This window comes from Somniosus microcephalus, chromosome 9, assembly GCF_052327205.1.
Source record: "Somniosus microcephalus isolate GS21.2 chromosome 9, FLI_Smic_1.0, whole genome shotgun sequence".
NCBI classification, from domain to species: Eukaryota; Metazoa; Chordata; class Chondrichthyes; order Squaliformes; family Somniosidae; genus Somniosus; species Somniosus microcephalus.
In genome coordinates, this window is record NC_140995.1 from 212,162,895 (window position 1) to 212,183,340 (window position 20,446).

General features: G+C 45.6%; 1 protein-coding gene across 1 annotated transcript in view; it reads left to right on the plus strand.

The window, feature by feature from the left end:
- The window catches only part of acoxl (acyl-CoA oxidase-like), a 348,406-nt gene that overhangs the window by 143,620 nt on the left and 184,340 nt on the right, over nucleotides 1-20,446 (plus strand). The window contains exon 11 of the mRNA XM_085997863.1: nucleotides 4,714-4,830. Coding sequence (XP_085853989.1) covers nucleotides 4,714-4,830 — 117 coding nt within the window. The remainder of the gene's footprint in view (nucleotides 1-4,713; nucleotides 4,831-20,446) is intronic.

The following is a 20,446-nucleotide window of genomic DNA, read 5'->3' on the forward strand; positions in this document are numbered from 1 at the left end:
GTGGCTGCAAATCAAGATCGACCCTCCCCTTTAAGAGCTGACCGGCGCCAGCGTGTCTGTGTGCAATCGCTAACTGACAGCACCTGCACTGCGCCCGCCCTCTGAGTTAGCGCCTCGCTCCTCCGGCTTAGCGCCTTAAGAGAGTCGTGCAGCGCCTGATTTAGCGCTGCAATCGGCTCCAGGGGCGAAACAGACCAATTTCGCAGTAGGTGGCGATAATTTGCGCCAGGCGCAAAACTGCGCACGGCCGAGAATTGCGCCCCAAATGGGCGATACTGAATTTCTCCCCACTAGTACTGAGCCCTGCGGAATCCCACTGGAAACAGCCTTCCAGTCACAAAAACACCCATCAACCATTACCCCCTGCTTCCTGTCTCCAAGCCAGTTTTGAATCCAACTTGACACTTTGCCCTGGATCCCATGGGCTTTTAACTTCGTGATCAGTCTGCCAGGTGGCACCTTATCAAAAGCCTTGCTAAAGTCCATATACACTACATCAATCGCTCTACCTTCCTTGTTACCTCCTCAAAAAATTCAGTCAAGTTTGTCAGACACGACTTTCCCTTAACAAATCCGTGCTGACTATCCTTGATTAATCCGTGTCTTTCTAAATGAAGATTTATCCTGTCCTTCAGAATTCTTTCCAATAATTTTCCCACCACCGAGGTTAGGCTGACTGGCCTGTAATTACTCGGCCTATCCTTTTCACCCTTTTTAAACAAGGGTACCACATTAGCAGTCCTCCAGTCCTCCGGCACCACACCTGAAGCCAGAGAGGTTTGGAAAATGATGGTCAGTAGGGAAGGGAATGAATAAAACATTTTTAAACCTCAAAAAAGAACATTTTTTTTCAATTAAACTTGCAAGTTGTGAGATAGTGACATAAATAAGATAATATTTGTGTCACTAGTTTGGGATTAATCCAACAGACGCTTGCAATCATACAGCACAGGAGGAGAGCTAACTCGACCCACTCCTCTGCTTTTTCCCCATGGACCTGCAAACGTTTCCTTTCGTCATGAGGAAAACTTCTTATTAAAAGACATTCAGTTATTGCTTGACAAATAAGCCATTAATAAAGGTTGTGAGCTTGAAGGTCATGGGTTCGAGCACCACTATGGACTTTATCACATAATCACCTCAGCGCCGCACTGAGTCAACACTGCATTGTTGGAGCTACTATGCTTCAGATAAGGCGTTAAGCTGAGGCCTTGTTGTGCCAACTCGGTTGGATGTTAGAGATCCCGTGGCACTATTTCCGGAGCAGGGTGTTCTCCTAGTGTCTTGGCTGACACTTCTTCCTCAACCAACAGAAAATGGTACATCTGATCGTTGGTCTCATTTTCTGTATGTGGGATCCTGCTGTGTACAAATTGGCTGCCATGTTTGCCTACATAATGACAGTGACTGCACTTCAAGAGTAGTCCATTGATTGTAAAGCGCTACAAGACGGCTTGAGGATGTAAAAGGTGCCATAGAAATGCCAGGTGATTCGTATATACGTACATGTTAATGAGAGTTTCCACAATTAATACTCAATAACAAGCTGGACAACTTGCTCTGAGCAATGTGAACAAGATAAACAGTATTTCTGGTTGTAGCGTGCTTAGCAGAAGTAGATGCTTTCCCACGTTTGCAGTGGTTATTCTTGACGGTGTCATGCTATAGCTGTTCACAGTTTGGAACTCTTGTCATAAGACTGAATATGCTGGAGCAGGCCTATGATGTTAAACCCTATTTTTCTTCACAGATGGTGATAGACCTGCTACACTTTCTATATATATTTTTTCAGATATCCAGCATTTTGCAATCTTTGTTTTTTTTTTTCTTTTCATCTCTGAAGTTAACTTGTCTTTGTACATGATATGGTTTTTTCGGAGTAAATATTGACACCCAGTAAGTTGGCGGCGGGGTGGGACTTGTGGTTTTAAAAAACAGAGTCTCCAAACTCCTGACCGAAACTACAGCAGAGTCCCGACTACAGCAGGATTATTTCTCCAGCAAAATGCAGCGAGTGGAGGATAGATAGATACACAACACAAACTATGTGCGTAAGATCAGTCCCAGTCTCTTCCAGCAGTGATTGATGGGGGAATTACCCAATCATATCAACAACAACAACTGCTTGCATTTATACAGCGCCTTTAAAGTAGTAAAACATCCCAAGGCGCTTCACGGGAACGTTATCAAACAACATTTGGGAGCTCCAGATCTCCATTCTGGCCAGGACATGTGGTGTCACTTTTTTTATTCGTTCATAGGATGTGGGCGTCGCTGGCAATGCCAGTATTTTATTGCCCATCCCTAATAGCTCTTGAGAAGGTGGTGGTGAGCCGCCGCCTTCAACCGCTGTAGTCCGTGTGGTGATGGTACTCCCACAGTGCTGTTAGGGAGGGAGTTGCAGGATTTTGACCCAGCGATGATGAAGGCTCGGCGATATATTTCCAAGTCAGGATGGTGTGCGACGTGGAGGGAAACTTGGAGGTGGTGGTGTTCCCATGCGCCTGCAGCCCTTGTCCTTCTAGGTGGTAGAGGTTGTGGGTTTGGGAGGTGCTGCCGAAAAAGCCTTGGCGAGTTGCTGCAGCGCATCTTGTAGATGGTACACACTGTAGCCACGGTACACCGGTGGTGGAGGGAGTGAATGGTGTGGAGATGCCGGTGTTGGACTGGGGTGGACAAATGTAAGAAGTCACACAACACCAGGTTATAGTCCAAGGCCTATAAATTCAGTGGGCCTTGCGCCCACTTAGCGCCTAAAGAGGTCTTTTGCGCCGGCGGGGTGGTAGCGCTGAAATTGAGTGCAGCGTATTGGCGGCGGTAGCCGTTAGCGCTGCGCCGGGACCGATGACGTCATCGGTGTGCGCGGTGGCCCGCAACGCCCCGAAACCGCGCCGATCCCCATATTTATTTGCGCCCGCCTCCTCCGAAGCCGGCGCGAACAGAAAACGGGGCCGTCCTGCTGCCATAGTGGGGCGCTTTAAAGCTGAAGGTGCGGCCGGCCGCTTTTTCGGCGGCCGCCTGCCCGCACCTCCTTCCCCAGCCTCCTCCACCCCCCCCCCCGCGGCATTGCCGGCTGGTTTCCGTGGAGCCCGGCACTTCTCCGTTGTGCCGGGCTCTTTTGCCGGCACTCACGATCGGGGTTCCGGCCGTTGCAGGCACCTCCCCCTTAAGAGAAGGGGGAGGCCTGCAGTACCGCAGCCTGCCGCACCGCATCGGGTGGCGCTGCGGCAACTAGCGCGCCGATATTCAGTTGCAGCGCCCCAAACGGAGGCGGGCACACCCTGGTATAGCGCCCGCTTCCGAATTGGGGCGCAGAAGACGAATATACGGCGTGCGCTAATGCCTCCCCGCCCAGCGCTAACTTTTGGGCGCGAGCGAGCTGCCCGCGCCCAAGTGAATTTCTAGGCCCAACAGTTTTATTTGAAATCACAAGCTTTCAGAGCGCTGCTTTTGGGACACAGCCAACAGAGTACCCTTCATCGTCCAGTACTTCCCCGGAGCGGAGAAACTACGCCATGTTCTTCGCAGCCTTCAACATGTCATCGATGACGACGAACACCTCGCTAAGGCCATCCCCACGCCTCCACTACTCGCCTTCAAACAGCCGTCTAACCTCAAACAGACCATCGTTCGCAGCAAATTACCCAGCTTTCAGGAGAACAGCGACCACGACACCACACAACCCTGCCACGGCAACCTCTGCAAGACATGCCAGATCATCAACATAGATACCATCATCACACGTGAGGACACCACCCACCAGGTACATGGTACATACTCATGTGACTTGGCCAACGTTGTCTACCTCATACGTTGCAGGAAAGAATGCCCCGGAGCATGGTACATCGGCGAGACCATGCAGACACTGCGACAATGGATGAACGGACACCGCGCAACAATCGCCAGGCAGGAGTGTTCCCTCCCAGTCGGGGAACACTTCAGCAGTCAAGGACATTCAGCCTCCAATCTTCGGGTAAGCATTCTCCAAGGCGGCCTTCGAGACACACAACAACGCAAAATCGTAGAGCAGAAACTGATAGCCAAGTTCCGCACTCATGAGGACGGCCTCAACCGGGATCTTGGGTTCATGTCACGCTACATGTAACCCCACCTGACGTAGAGTCATCCAGACTCGAGTCATCGTTGGCTTGTTCTCTCTACACAGATGCGGCCGGACCTGCTGTGATTTCCAGCAAAAAAAAATGTTTTTTTGTCTGTTTTTTTGTTTTTCATACAGACCCCAGCATCTGTAACATTTGACCCCTTGTGACCCCACCTCATTGTTCTTTGATGTAATGTTTTCCTGACTAACCTGTTTGGACACCATTCACACCTTTGATTGCTGTGATTATCTCTCTGCCGAGGTGTGATAAATGGCAGTTAGAAAGATTACCTGTAATCATCTGGCATTATTCTCTGACTATATAAGCTGTGTCTTTATGCATCTCTCCACTTCACCTGACGAAGGAGCAGCGCTCCGAAAGCTTGTGATTTCAAATAAAACTGTTGGACTTTAACCTGGTGTTGTGTGACTGCTTACATTTGAGGGAGTGAATGTTTAAGGCGGTGGATGGGGTACCAATCAAACGGGCTGCTTTGTCCTGGATGGTGTCGAGCTATATGCAGCCTTTTATTTTCAATGTAATACAGTCACCTTGCTACTACACAAGCTTTGCTAATCTTTTACTCCTGTTTCCATTGTTTTGATATTAGCCGGAGGCAGTTTGGACCTAAAGACAAAGAAGAGGTAAAAATCATTGAGCACCAGACCCAGTACCTTCGTCTTATGCCTCACCTCGCTGCCTCACTCGCTCTGACTTTTACAAGCAGGTAGGAAACTTGCTTCATTTTCCGTCATCTGCAATGCAAAAAACGAGATGTTTTAAAAACCATACGGATGCTGAGCTGCATTAGATGTAAATCAGTGGCTCTCAAGCTTTTCTGTGTCAGAGAAATATTAACAGGTGTGCGCACCATTCCAAGGGTCCCCCTTGCAAATGTTGACTCGGTCCCATGAATTCCTGCAAATGTTGACCACACTCATGTTGGAGCCCTTAAAAATAGTTGTGACTAATATTTGCCATATTCACAGGGACCCCTTACAAATATTGACACACTCCCAGGGTCACCTGCAAGTATTGACACTCTCCTCGGGCCCCCTTAAACAATACCCATGGGGACCACTTACAAATTTGACCTACACTCGGGGGCCCTCTGGAAGTACTGACACACTTCTGGGGGCCCCACTAGCCCAGCTACTAGTGCCTTTTTGTTCCTCGTTGCTTCCTATTCTTGATTTTATCCTTCTCCCTCTGTTTAGTGCTGTCTGGGCCATGCACCTGTCTACCACTCATGAGGGTGAGCAGCTGACGCGCTCATAAGTGTGCTGATGCTTCTCTTGAGTCAGGCGCTGGTTAGGTGGGTAGGATCAGCCCAGGGTGGGTCGCCTGATCATTTATTCCAATTCCCCCAACATCAACTCCTCTGAATAAGTCACGGTCGAACCTTTTTGTGGTCAAAAACTAACATATTGCACTGCTCCATATATTTTTTAGATGCAAGTATTTCTTATAGTTTTACGGCCTCTTTTTTCATAGAATTATACAGCATAGAAGGAGGCCATTCGGCCCATCCTGCCTGTGCCAGCTCTTTGAAAGTGCTATTCAATTAGTCCCACTCCCCCGCTCTTTCCCCATAGCCCGGCAATTTTTTTCCCCTTCAAGTATTTATCCAACCTTCTTTTGAAAGTTACTATTGAATCTGCTTCCACCCTTTCAGGCGGTGCATTCAGATCACAACAACTGGCTGCATAAAAAAATAAAAATTCTCCTCATCACCCCTCTGGTCCTTTTGCCAATTGTCCTCTAGTTACCGACCCTCCTGCCAGTGGAAACAGTTTCTCTTTATTTACTCTATCAAAACCCTTCATGATTTTGAACACCTCTATTACATCTGCTCTTAACCTTCTCTGCTGTAAAGAGAACAACCCCAGCTTCTCTAAGTCTCTCCATACAACTGAAGTCCCTCATCCCTGGTACCATTCTAGTAAATCTCCTCTGCACCCTTTTTCTGTCACAAAAATGCAGAAGTGTTACTATAGATGTGAAATAACAGTCCACAGACAATTTCCTCCACCCCCGTCGCCTTCCTCTAGACTCCATTTTGTAACTCCCTGCCTAACAGTATTGTGGGAGTGTCTTCACCACATAGACTGCACTGGTTCAGAGGAGAAGATTCTCACCAGCAGCACATCTGAAATCTAAAACTCAGTCAAGAAAGATAAAACCTATATGTCATCCACCTCCTCCACACTCCCCCGCCCCCACAATACTGTGGTGCTGTGGATTCACACTCCAACATGTTGCACCATCACTCCATGGTTTGCAGCTTTCTTGCGTTATAAACTTTTGCCCCATGATTCTCCTGTCCAGTTTAGGCAGAAATTCCCCCTCTGAATCTACCTAATTTATTCCCCTTCATTATTCAAAAACTTGGAACACGTTTGCCCACACCTCCATTTTTTTCTCAGTGCAACTAGATTTAGGTTCTCTTGAGTCTTTCATAGTCCTGTAATCATTACTGCTTTCAGGTTTGGCCCAGTTTGAAACTGGCACCTCCCCTCCCTTGCCGTTGCACCTCCCCTCCCTTGCCGGTGCACCTCTCCTCCCTTGCCGGTGCACCTCCCCTCCCTTGCCGGTGCACCTCCCCTCCCTTGCCGGTGCACCTCCCCTCCCTTGCCGGTGCACCTCCCCTCCCTTGCCGGTGCACCTCCCCTCCCTTGCCGGTGCACCATCTCTCCCTGCACCTCCCCTCCCTTATTGTGTTACTCTCTCGCCTTTCTTAATGTTAAAGGACTTCATTTATTCTTCCAGGTCTGTGGGCAGTTGTACATCTCTGGCCATAGTTGGGCTTCTAGATTTTCCTTGTTAGCGGGGCCTCTTTCTGATCTGATGTGCAAAAATGCACCAGGGATTGACCATTATTAATCTTCCAAGTCCAGACTTTTGATGACTGAAAAAATGGCCGAGAGAATTTTGTTTGTCTAATGTTTTTCAAAATGGACTTTAGGACCTAATTTGCAGCCTTCTGCCACACCCCTGCCGGAGTTATGGTGGGAATGTGCCAGAAGGGCCACGGATTTTCGGCCTCGAGCTTTGTATTTAATTTCCGTTCCCGCCATTATATCCTTAAAATCATTCCATTTTTGGTCGGGTGCTTCTCTCCTATAATTTCTTTTTCTTATTGCCAATTCAAACTGTGCGGTTTTAGAATTCGGTTTCCTGAAATCAGATTAATTGATGTCATCGGGCCAATTTTTATCCCTTTATCACCTTTTCCTTCAACTGCCTATCCAACCTATTTTCTTAAATGTTGATCGTCTCTGCTTCAATCACTAATTTTCCTTTGTGTCAGCAATGACTCCAGCCACAGAAGGGGTTTCTCTTTGGCCTCCCATTGACCTCAGTTTTGCTAGGATTCCTTTGGTACCGTGCTTGGTCGAATGTTGCCTTGACATTGAGGGCAGCTGCTCTGGCCTCTCCTCTGGCATTCAGCTCTTGCAACCCTGTCTAGATCACGGCTGTGATGAGGTCTGGAGCAAAGTGGTTCTGGCAGAACCTAAACTGGGCAGGTTATGGCTGAGTAGGTGTCTCTTGATGGCACTATTGATGACTTCTTCCATCTCTCTATTGATGAGTGAGAGGAAGCTGATAGGGCAGTAATTGGTCTGAATAGATTTATCTTGGTTTTTTTCTGTGGGTTAGAATATATATGGGCAGTTCTCCACGTTGTTGGGCAGATAGCAGTGTCACAACATATACTGGGGGAGCAGCTAGCTCTGATGCACAGGTCTTCACTCCAGTTGGGAATATATTAGTGTTAAAACACTTCAGACTGTGAATACTGTCCCAAGCAAGTGTCTGTTAATCAGCTTTTTAATCCTCTATTCCTAACATACGAAACTGGTAAGACAGTAAAAGACCAGCTGGTCCATCGAGCCGGCCCCATACCATCATGTTGTAACTAAGCATCATGACCACTAACCCCCCCCCACCCGCCCCGCCAATTTCCTGGGAGAGACAATAAAATCAAATGGATTTTAAAAACCCCTAGGCCAATGAATGGGAAAAATAATTCTGCACAACTCCTCTCAGACCCGCCCCCCCCCCCCAAAATGCGAGCTTCTTTGTCATAGTTATTCTACCCTTACATACGTTTTCCATCATTCACCCTTCAGTGTGTTTGCCTCTTTCATTCTGCTCTGGTTTAATATCTTTGCTTTACATCAGGAGGACTAGAAAGTTGAAGCTCTGTGTACTCTGATAAAGTCCATCCTTATTAAATAGTTTGGGCCTGAAATACTGCTTTTTTTTTTAAATGTTGGTGGGGGGGGAGAAAGTGGAGCACTTCCGGCATAGGAGGTGTAATTTCAGGTAAGGCAAGAGTTACACCTGTTGCAACATACACATACGGAATTTCGGTGAAACTGGTTGTTGCAGAAGATGCACCAACGCCCAGAGGGATGCATGATTACACGTGCCATTTTTCTACATTAAAGAGCATGCAGAAGCATCCAATTTTCTCCCAAAACCATTTGTACGGTCCAATTTAATGCCTCCCCTAGTAATCTGTTCCACAAATCTATTATTGCCCTTTGAGCCAAAACCTGACCTCTCGTCTCGCTTCTGAATTCTTTTTTAAACTTATGTCCCCTGATATTTGAGCCCTTCACCCAAGTGAATAATTTGCCCGGATTATTTTTTGTCAAATTTCTTCGTCATCTTGAAAACTACAGTTAGATCACCTCAAAGTTCTCCCTTTTCCAGAGTAAAGTAAAATAAGACCAATTCCTTTTGCCTTTACCTACAACTTACAAATTTCCGATACCAAGAACCACCTTCATGGTCACCCTTTCAAGAGCAGCAATATCATTCCTCTTGACTAGATGGACAAGCTGCGCACAGCGTACCGTGGACATTTGAACAGCGACAAGAGGTGACTGAAAGTCGCCAATAATTGGACAAGTTTCTCCTTTTATTGCGTTTAGTATTCTGGGATGTGCTGCAGAACAGATTTCCTATTAACACCTGAGTGCCGTTCTCTGGAATGTCACGGGTTGGGGTACTTCATCTTTTCACCGTACAATGTCTTTGACCCTTCAGTCGCAACGCCCTCTGAACTTGATTGGATTTTACAGATTAGCACCTTTGTGCATGTTCAATATTTTAAGCACCCATTATATAAGGACCCTTCCCAAAGATACGTGCCTACAGTGAGCTGATGGGGTTTAAAAACATGCCTTGTAAAACTGATTAAATAATAGGAAACGAAAGGTGCTGATCAATTTCTTCTTTTAAGTAGAACGTTCCAGAGATGAAGGAAACAGCTACCAGAACAGCTATTAATACTTCCTACAGCTACAGTAAACACCATAACACAGTTCCTCAAAATATTTGAAATTTTTATTCAACAGTTTTTTTTTTAATAAAAAGCAATACTTCTCCAAGGATGGGGCTATGTTTGATTCCCCTCCTCTACTGGTTTCTTTTTTCTCCTGTTTCACTTCTCTGTTGTCATTTATCTCCTCCAGGATGGTGACTTTCAGATGCTGTCTGGTCTGCTGTGTTTTTCCAGCATTTTAACTTAAGTGTCAGTACAAGCAGGGAAGTTCAGGGAAGCTGTTTAATTTATTCAGTTCCCGAGTGTAGTAAATGTATTCAAATAGCAGGGGTGCATTGCCAGTGCCGTGGATATTCTAGCACATAATGCTTGGGGCCAATACCTAGTACAGGAAACTCTTTGGGATCCGGGACTGACGTGTTGCCGGTTGATCAAAAATTCCGGATGACGGAGAGGGTTATCTACCGAGGCTATTTTTAACAAAGAAAAATAAATAAAAGTAAAGAAATGTGCAGTATACAGTAATTGGGTACTCACCTGCAGAATGTTGTGTTAAATGGATGGTGGAAGATGCTTGATTAAGTACCGTACTGCCAGTTGAGGGTAATGCAATGCAATGACTACCAGCAGCGTGGGAGACACACAGTACCCCTGTAAAATGGCGGATCAGAAGAGACTACCGGCAGCGCGGGAGAGTCAGACTCCTGTTACAGGGGTTTTGAGGTGTTCCGACCTCCGACAGCGCCAAGAAGCCGAGTATTGGCAGTTTGGAGAACTACCCCCACTGACTAACTCGGCCACCGCGGGAGACTCGGACTCGGCAACATTGCTGGTTATTGAGGTGTTGTTTTCGGAGTGAGAATTTTGCCGGTTAATAGAGAATTCCGGATATTTAGGTGCCGTTTAAACGAGAGTTTCCTGTATTAGCATAAAAGTCTTTTCTCTCCTTCAGGAATTTGCATGCTTAGTTGTGTAAATGGAAAGATTGTGTGTAAGCAGGCTCAATAGCCGTGTGCGTGTGTGCAGTTGTATGTTATCACGCACATGTATTTAAATCTATATTTAAGAGTTCCGTGACAGCAATGCAACTTATTCAAAGTTTCTAGAATTCAAAGTTTTGAAATCACAGTATATTACAAGAGGTTCTCTTTAACATAAGCTCCACGTGCAGTCAGGGTTGCCAACCCTCCGGGATTGTCCTAGAATCTCCAGGAATTGAAGGTTAACCTCCAGGCCACTGCTGCGAGCAAACCCAAGAGAAAAATCACAGGGTCATTAAACAAAATTGTGTTTGTTTTTCTTTGAACACTTTCATTTATTAGTTCTAATATCTTGGAGATGGGGGACTAAAGGCAGTTTCACCAACAGTCATGGTTAATTCAGTTGGATAACATAAGAGTTTATTCCTTTTTCTAATGGGTGTGGCAAGGCAGTGTCGCCCGGAGGATGGACCAATGGCGGGAGGGTGGGGGGGGGCGGGGTGGTTCGAGGCGGGAGGTCATGTGATGAAACCTCCGGGAATTCACCCAACAACAGTTGGCGGCTCTGTGCAATGTTGTGATGTACTGTACTGCGAGGGTACAAAGGGCATTCCTGCAGTTCACAGAAATCACAGAAACCCCACAGTGCAGATAGAGGCCATTTCGGCCCATCGAGCCTGCACCGACACATATCCCACCCGATCCCCGTAACCCCTACACCAACACATATCCCACCCTATCCCCGTAACCCCACGTATTTAATCCCCCTAACACTAAGGGTCAATTTATCATAGCCAATCAACCTAACCTGCACATCTTTGGACTGTGGGAGGAAACCGGAGCACCCAGAGGAAACCCACGCAAACACGGGGAGAATGTGCAAACTCCACACAGACAGTCACCCGAGGCCGGATTCGAACCCGGGTCCCTGGCGCTGTGAGGCAACAGTGCTAACCACTATGCTGTAGAATAGTTTTGGATTTTGCAGGTTGGGGAATCGAGCTTTAGGCAAGGCACCTTGCACAACATGAGTGATGCAGCCAACAAACACGGATCCTATTGTTAGTGGATTGAGGTATCTGCAGTGGGGAAAAACCTGGGCTTTTGAGCCTTTTGAAAGAAAGTAGCTGAGATATGGGACCTGAGAGGTACAGGAAACTTTTTTATCCGGCACCGACGAGACCGGCGTGGTGCCGGTTTATCAAAAAGTCCGGATTACAGAGAGGTATAGTAAAAGGTACGAGAGCTCCGTACACGCAACAGAACAAGGCTTCCCTGCTGCTTAGCAACAGGTGCAGGAACCTCAGCCACAAGATCCAGGCGTCCCTGTTGCTTAGCAACAGGTGCAGGAACCCCGGTTACACAGCCACAGATCCAGGAACGGCCACTAATATGAAGTAAAACTTACCTGAACCTACTCCTGAATGTTGCCGGTTAACAGAGATTTCCGGTTATTTAGGTGCCGGTAAATCGAGAGTTTCCTGTATATCAGACATTAAATGGTACAGAAAGGGGGTAAACCCCCCCGAGCACTGCTTCAATGGAGACCTTGATGTAGAACATGGGTTAAAACTGACGGAAGGCAAATTTAGGACTGATGTCACGAAGTTCTTCACACAAACAGAGATCAACATATGGAATAGACTTCCGAGTAGGAGAGTGGAGGCAGAAACCTTGGAATTACTTGAGAGGCTTTAATTGGTGCTCTCGGGTGGATGTAAAATACCCCATGGCACTATTCGAAGAAGAGCAGGTGAGAGAGATCTCCACAGTGTCCTAAGACCAGTATTTATCCCTCAACCAACATCACTAACAGATTATCTGGTCATCGTCTCATTGCTGTTTTATGGGACCTTGCTGTGTGCAAATTGGCTGTCGCATTTCCTACTTTAAAACCGTGACTACACTTCAAAAGTACTTTATTGGCTGTGAAGCATTTTGGGATGCCCTGAGGCCTTGAAATGCGCTGTATAAATGAATATTTTATTGGGTAAGTTAGCATGGCCTCTGTTTATCCTCAGTCTTGTGAAATGAACTGACTTAAGACTTGGTGCCAAACTAAATGGTACAATTTTAAAGGGGGTGCAGGAACAGAGAGACCTGGGGGTGTATGTACACAAATCTTTGAAGGTGGCGGGTCAAGTTGAGAAGGCTGTTAAAAAGTCATATGGGATCCTTGGCTTTATTAATAGAGGAATAGAGTACAAAAGCAAGGAAGTTATGCTAAACCTTTAGAAAACACTGGTTAGGCCTCAGCTGGAGTATCGTGTTCAATTCTGAGCACCACACTTTAGGAAGGATGTCATGGATTTTGAGTGGGTGCAGTGGAGATTTACTAGAATGGTACCCGGGATGAAAGACTTCAATTACAATGGAGAGACTAGAGAAACTGAGGTTGTTCTCCTTGTAGCAGAAATGGCTAAGGAGCGATTTAATAGAGGTATTCAAAATCATAATGGGTTTTAATGAGGAGAAATTGTTTCCTGTGGCAGAAGGACATAGATTTAAGTTACTTGACAAAAGAATCAGAGGCGATATGAACAAAAAAATACTCGCAGCGAGTTGTTGTGTTCTGGAATGCACTGCCTGAAAGGGTGTTGCAAGCAGATTCAATAATAACTTTCAAACGGGACTTGGATAAATGCTTGAAATGGAAACAATTTTCAGGGCTATGGGGAAAGAGCAGGGGAGTGGGATTAATTGGATAGCTCTTTCAAAGAGCTGGCACAGGCACGATGGGCTGAATGGCCACCTCCTGTGCTGTATGATTCTACATTAGAACATGTGGGTTTTTTATTGTAGGAAATTTGGATTTGGAGTAATCGATTATTTTTGTGTATTATCTGAGGGAATGTTAGTTCAAGTGATATCTCCGAAAGCTGTCACTTCCCTACGCTGATGTACACAATAATACTGATTAACAGCGATATAGAGGTTGAGAGGGCATCAATCGGTGCTCACTACTTCCTCTGCATTAGTGCACTGTTTTTAGCTCGACTGTCATCAAATCTTATAATTTAAAATGAGATTAATAAACACTTAGCAGGTGACTTAAAAAAAAAACAAAAAGAAATTCTGGATGCTGGAAATTTGAGACAGAGACGGAGAATGCCGGAAACACTTGGCAGGTCAGTCAGCATCTGTGGAGAGAGAAACAGACAAGTTGATGTTTAAGGTACAGAACTTTTTAAGAACTGGAGAATATTACAGATGAACAGCATTTAAAGAGGAACCGATGAAAGCGAAAGAGGAGGGAAAGCAAGCACACACCCAGAGACACACACTACACACTCAGACACACAGAGACACACACACAGACACACCGACACACACAAACAGACAGACACACACACACAGACACACTCTCACAGACACACTCACGGACTTGGACACAGACACACAATACCGGTAAAGTGCTTAAGTAAAGAAGGTAGTTTAATGGCTTGGGTGATAATCAACATGAGACAGTCTGAGACATGATGAAAAAACTTCAAGACATTTACAAGATGCCAGATAATGAGTGAATAGCTGAGGCAGTGAAGGATAAGTTGGGTAGAAATGGATCCATGAAAAGCTGTCAAGAGCACCTAGGCTGCCTTTTGAAAAATCCAGCTAAGGGCTCCTGTTGCTGAACCAGAGAGGAGACACTTTTTTTCTCTGCAAACCAACCGCTCACTGTGTGAGTATATGGCTGCAAGAAATAACGTGAGTAAAACATTCTCCTTCACGGAGCGAGCCTTGGAAATCCTGCGGGAGGAGTTGTGGTAGAGTAGGTGGTCAGTTGTAGCAGAACACCTCCCTCCTGTGAAGACGGGCGGATCCCACTCGGGCGGAGAGCGTTCATTGCATATAGGGACAGTGGCATTTAGCCGGTGCTATGGGACGTCGCTAGATGGCAGTGTGAGTCTGAGCTGGAGCTATAACACTGTTGAACCGATTTGCCGATGTGTTCCCGTCGAGCCAGGCTTCGTGACTTGACTGGAGCTTAGTCAAATTACCCCATGATAACTGAACCAAATTTTGTTCTTTGCAGCTAAATATGTAACAAATTTTTTTTGTTAAGAACAGCACTGAGTGTGTATGTGCGTGACTTGTTGAAGAGGATGTAACGAGCAGGGTGGATAAGGGTGAGCCGGTGGATAAGGGTGTATTTGGATTTCCAGAAGGCATTCGATAAGGTGCCACATAAAAGGTTACTGCATAAGATAAGAGCTCATGGAGTTGGGGGTAATATATTAGCATGGATAGAGAGTTGACTAACTAACAGAAAGCAGAGAGTCAGGATAAATGGGTCATTTTCCGGTTGGCAAACGGTAACTAGTGGGGTGCCACAGGGATCGGTGCTGGGGCCTCAACTATTTACAATCTACATTAATGACTTGGATGAAGGGATCGAGTATAATGTAGCCAAGTTTGCGGATGATACAAAGATGAGTGGGAAAGCAAGTTGTGCAGAGGACTCAAAGAGCCTGCAAAGGGATATAGACAGGCTAAGTGAGTGGGCAAACATTTGGCAGATGAAGTATAATGTGGGTAAGTGTGAGGTTATAAACTTTGGCAGGAAAAATAAAAAAGCAAATTATTATTTAAATGGAGAGAGATTACAAAATGCTACAGTTCAGAGGGACCTGGGGGTCCTTGTGCATGAAACACAAAAAGTTAGCATGCAGGTAGAGCAAGTAATCAAAAAGGCAAATGGAATGTTAGTCTTTATTTCAAGGGGGTTGGAGTATAAAAGCAGGGAAGTCCTGCTACAACTGTACAGGGTATTGGTGAGACCACACCTTGAGTACTGCATACAGTTTTGGTCTCCTTATTTAAGGAAGGATATACTTGCATTGGAGGCAGTTCAGAGACGATTCACTAGGTTAATTCTTGAGATGAGGGGGTTGACTTATAAAGAAAGGTTGAGCAGGCTGGGCCTATACTCATTGGAGTTTAGAAGAATGAGAGGTGATCTTATTGAAACATATAAGATACTGAGGGGGCTCGACAAGGTAGATGCAGAGAGGATGTTTCCCCTCGTGGGGAAATCTAGAACCCTGGGGCATAGTTTCAGGATGAAGGGTCACCCTTTTAGAACTGAGATGAGGAGGAATTTCTTCTCTCAGAGGGTCGTAAATCTGTGGAATTCTCTCTACCCCAGAGAGCCGTGGAGGCTGGGTCATTAAATACATTTAAGGTGGAGATAGACCGATTTTTACAAGATAAGGGAGTAAAGGGTTATAGGGAGCGGGCAGGGAAGTGTCTTTGAGCCCAAGATCAGCCATGATCTTATGGAATGGCGGAGCAGGCTCGAGGGGCCAAGTGGCCTATTCCTGCTCCTATTTCTTATGTTCTTATGTTATAAGATGCGAGTATATTTGAGAGCAATTGATTGAATGATGTGCCAGATTTGGCATGGGATGAGTCACATTTACAGATCTGTTATTAATAGTTAAACATCAATGCAGGGCAGAGGCTGCGATATGGCTCAAATATCTATCTGGCTACCTGTTTTGCATTTGTTTGGCTCAACCGCAGCCATTGGAACCTTCACCAGGGTTTGGGTAAATCGAGGCTGAATTGGTCAGAGAGTTTGTCATAAACTGTCGGAAAATTTACTCTGGATTCATTGGAATGAGCAGCATGCCTTGTGGTACAGAGAAATGGACATTGACAAATTAAAGTGATACAATGCAAGACACACAACATGGCTGTGGCTTTTGAAATGTTAAGTGCTGTTTTCACCTTGCAGTTGGAAATTGTAGGCTCTGAATGTACAGAGACCTCTGCAGCTGTCTATCCAGCGAGGACAATGATTGTACTTGCAGTAAAGGTGGCTTGAAGCAGCATTTAGGAATCCTAAAGTCTTTTTTGTACCATCGACTGGCAGATCTATTTTGGATTTTCCTTTTGCTTTATCAGTTTTAAAATTAAAAGTTTGCTATTCCGACCAAATAGATAAACTCTGATGAGCGCTGTTTAGAAGAAAGAAAATGTATTTGTACAGCACCACATCATATCCTCAGGCCGTCCAAAGCAATTTAAGATCAATGGAGGTTTAAAAAAAAGTTCTACTTGTGTTGATTATGGTAAGGGTGCCATCTCGAGCATCTAGTGCCAACATCGTGCATGGGGGAATCTAGAACTAGGGGGCATATTTTCACAATAAGGGGTCGCCCATTTAAAACTGAGATGAGGAGGAATTTCTTCTCTGAGGGTTGTGAATCTTTGGAATTCTCTACCCCAGAGAGCTGTGGCGGCGGAGTCATTGAATATACTCAAGGCTGAGATAGACAGATTTTTGAACAATAAGGGAGTGAAGGGTTATGGGAAGCTGGCAGGGAAATGGAGCTGAGCCCAAAATCAGATCAGCCATGATCTCATTAAATGGCGGAGCAGGCTCGAAGGGCCGAATGGCCTACTCCTGCTCCTAGTTCTTATGTAATAAAGGTCAGATAGAGCGCAGTTAAAGGTCAGATAGAGCGTGGTCAAAGGTCAGATAGAGCGCAGTTAAAGGTCAGATAGAGCGCGGTTAAAGGTCAGATAGAGCATGGTTAAAGGTCAGATAGAGCATGGTTAAAGGTCAGATAGAGCGCGGTTAGATGCCAAATAAAGCCAGGGAACTTCTCCCCTGTGTCTTGACCAACATTTATTCCCTCAACCAACACCCAAAAACTAATTTCTGGCCATTATCACATTGCTGTTTGTGCACAAATTGGCTGCCACGTGTCCTACATTACAACAGTAAACTTCAAAAGTACTTCATTGGCTGTAATGTGCTTTGGGACGTTATTCAGTCGTGTAAGGCGCTGTATAAATGCAAGCCTTTGTTTATTTTGGCCCACTTTATCCCAACAATATACCTCTGCTTCAGCCCCAGAAGAGCACCCATATTGCACCAGAGTGACACTTTTCCATTGCCTACACGAGCTATTTTGTGACATCCCCAAGTTGCTCATTTTTACCAAGTTTTGTGATATGGGCTAGGAACTAGATGAACACTTATATATTAATGATCTGGACGAGGGAATTGGATGTAATATCTCCAAATTTGCAGACGACACAAAGCTGGGTGGGAGGGTAAGCTGTGAGGAGGATGTCGTGAAACTCCAGTACAATTTGGACAGGTTGGGTGATTGGGCAGAAACATGGCAAATGCACTATAATGTGGATAAATGTGAGGTTATCCACTTTGGTGGCAAAAACAGGAAGGCAGATTATTATTTGAATGGCAATAGATTGGGAGAAGGGGAAGTGCAAAGAGACCTGTGTGTTCTTGTGCACCAGTTGCTGAAGGTAAGCATGCAGGTGCAGCAGGCGGTTAAGAAGGCAAATGGTATGTTGGCCTTCGTAGCAAGAGGGTTCGAGTACAGGAACAAGGATGTCTTGCTACAGTTGTACAGGGCCTTGGTGAGACCGCACCTTGAGTATTGTGTGCAGTTTTGGTCGCCTTACCTGAGGAAGGACGTTCTTGCCATGGAAGGAGTGCAGCGAAGATTCACCAGGCTGATACCTGGGATGGCAGGAATGACGTATGAGGAGAGATTGTGTCGATTGGGCTTATACTCACTGGAGTTTAGAAGATTGAGAGGGGATCTCATCGAAACCTATAAAATTCTGTCAGGCCTGGACAGACTAGATGAAGGAAGGATGTTTATGATGGCCGGGGAGTCTAGAACCAGGGGTCATAGTCTAAGGATAAGGGGTAAGCCATTTAGGACTGAAATGAGGAGGAATTTCTTCACCCAGAGAGTGGTGAACCTGTGGAATCCTCTGCCACAGAGGGCGGTGGAGGCCAGTTCATTAAATATATTCAAGAAAGAGTTGGATATATTTCTTAAGGCTAAAGGGATCAAGGGATATGGGGAGAAGGCAGGGACAGGGTACTGAATTTGGATGATCAGCCATGATCTCATTGAATGGCGGAGCAGGCTCGAGGGGCTGAATGGCCTACTCCTGCTCCTATCTTCTATGTTTCTATGTTTCTCAAAGTCGTCCCAGACAGGACCTTATAGAATTCAGTCCCCGAAGCACTAGTAAAAATCCCAGCGTAACATGATCAGGGAATTTAATAACACAAAGGTCTCCAGTACACTTCATTGCAAATGCTAAATGAATTATCTTTAATCTTGAAAGTTTCTAACATCAGACACCTTTTTTGAATTTCAGAACGAGAAACTATTGCAATGCTTGAAAAATTCCAGCAGGTGGCACCTTTTTAATATTTTCATCCAGTCCTTTTTCAGCAAATAATGGATTTCTGTTTGTGGATTCCCTGCAAAGGATAAACTTCACTTCGAACTTGCATTTGTGAAGGTTTTAGCCGATTGAAACCCCCTGTGATATATCCCTGGCCTGCGTTGAGTCAGTTGATGTCAACTGGGAAGTGCTGGTATTGCACTCTGGAGGGGGTCGTGTCAGTGGTGACAGAGATCACTGAGTTATATGCTGTAGTAGGTGTTCCCACTTTCAATCGTATTGCACTGTACGACGCATCTCAATGAGTGTTCATAACATAGGAGGGAACATAGGAGCAAGAGTCGGCCATTCAGCCTCTCGAGTCAGTTCCGCCATTCAATGCGAACGTGGCTGATCTGTATCTGTGCTTCCTGACATCACCCCTGAACAGCCCAGCTCTAATTTGAAGGTTATGCCCCCTCCTTCTGGACTCTCCTACCTACCAGAGGGATCAACCCCATCAAATCCTTTAATCATCTTAAGCACTTCAATTAGATCATCCCTTACTCTTCTATATTCAAGGTAATACGAGCCTAGTCTATGCAACCTATCCTCACAATGTAACCCTTTAAGCCCAGGTATCATTCTGGGGAATCTGTGCTATAACCCCTCTAAGGCCAATATATATTTCCTGAGGTGCGATGCCCAGAACTGAACGCAGTACTCCAGATGGGGTCTAACAAGAGGTTAATACGGCCAGCTCCTGTGGGGCTGCACTCAACGCGCCAGATAGAATGCTGAACCACATAAAGGGAAGATTTGCATTTATGTCGCACCTTACTGTGTCTCAGAAACATCCCAAAGCGCTTCACATGCAATTAGTTATTTTCAAGTAGAATCACTGTTGCTGCACAGGCAAATGCAGCAGCCAACGTGTGCACAGCAAGATCCCTCCCACCCAAAAAATAATAGCGGTTGGGTAAATGACCAGTTAATCCGTCTTTGGTGATCGTGAGTGGGGAAAGAATGTTTGTCAGGACAATTCCCTGCTGCTCTTCAAATAATGGCATGGGATCTTTAACATGAGCCGGAGACACAGTGGGGTTTGAGCAGATGGGGCGCCGGTTTAACGTCTCATCCGAAAGATGGCATCATTGACAGTGTGGCATTTCCGCGGTACTGCACTAGAGCGTGTGAGTTTAGATTATGTGCCGAAAACGGTAGAGTTCAAGTCCGAGTTTGTCATGCTAAAATTGTACAGTGTTCTGATCACACTGCACCTTTGTTTTGGTCACTGACACAAGGCAGACATTCAGTTCCTGAAGGCAGTGCAGAGAAGTGCCCCAAGACTAATCCCTCGTGTCAGAGAACTGGAGAAATGTAGGCTCGTTGACCTTGAAAAAAAAGTGGCAAAGCAGAGACTTCATCGAGTTATTTAAAATAGTAAACTGAATAGAAAATGTAAATGCAGGACACGTAAGTTAATCGATGACGGGATTGAACTGATGCCCACTTTTTGCCCTACCGAGAGAGGAAATTTAGGCCTGGTGATGATGAGTAGTTTTTCTTCACATGGAGTGATCGTGTGTTCAGTAGAATTCTAGGTAGAGGCATGGAGATGAAAATCAAGGAAGTGTTTAATGAACAGTAAGATGGAATATTCCCAAAATGCTCTAGATTCTAGAATGGTCCCAGGGGACTGGAAGGTAGCAAATGTAACCCCCGCTATTCAAGAAAGGAGGGAGAGAGAAAACGGGGAACTTACAGGCCAGTTAGCCTGACATCAGTTGTCGGGAAAATGCTGGAATCCATTATTAAGGAAGCGATAACAGGACACTTAGAAAATCATAATGGTCCGTATTTTGCGACCCCTACGGGTGCGTACGAGGTGCGCACGTGCCCGT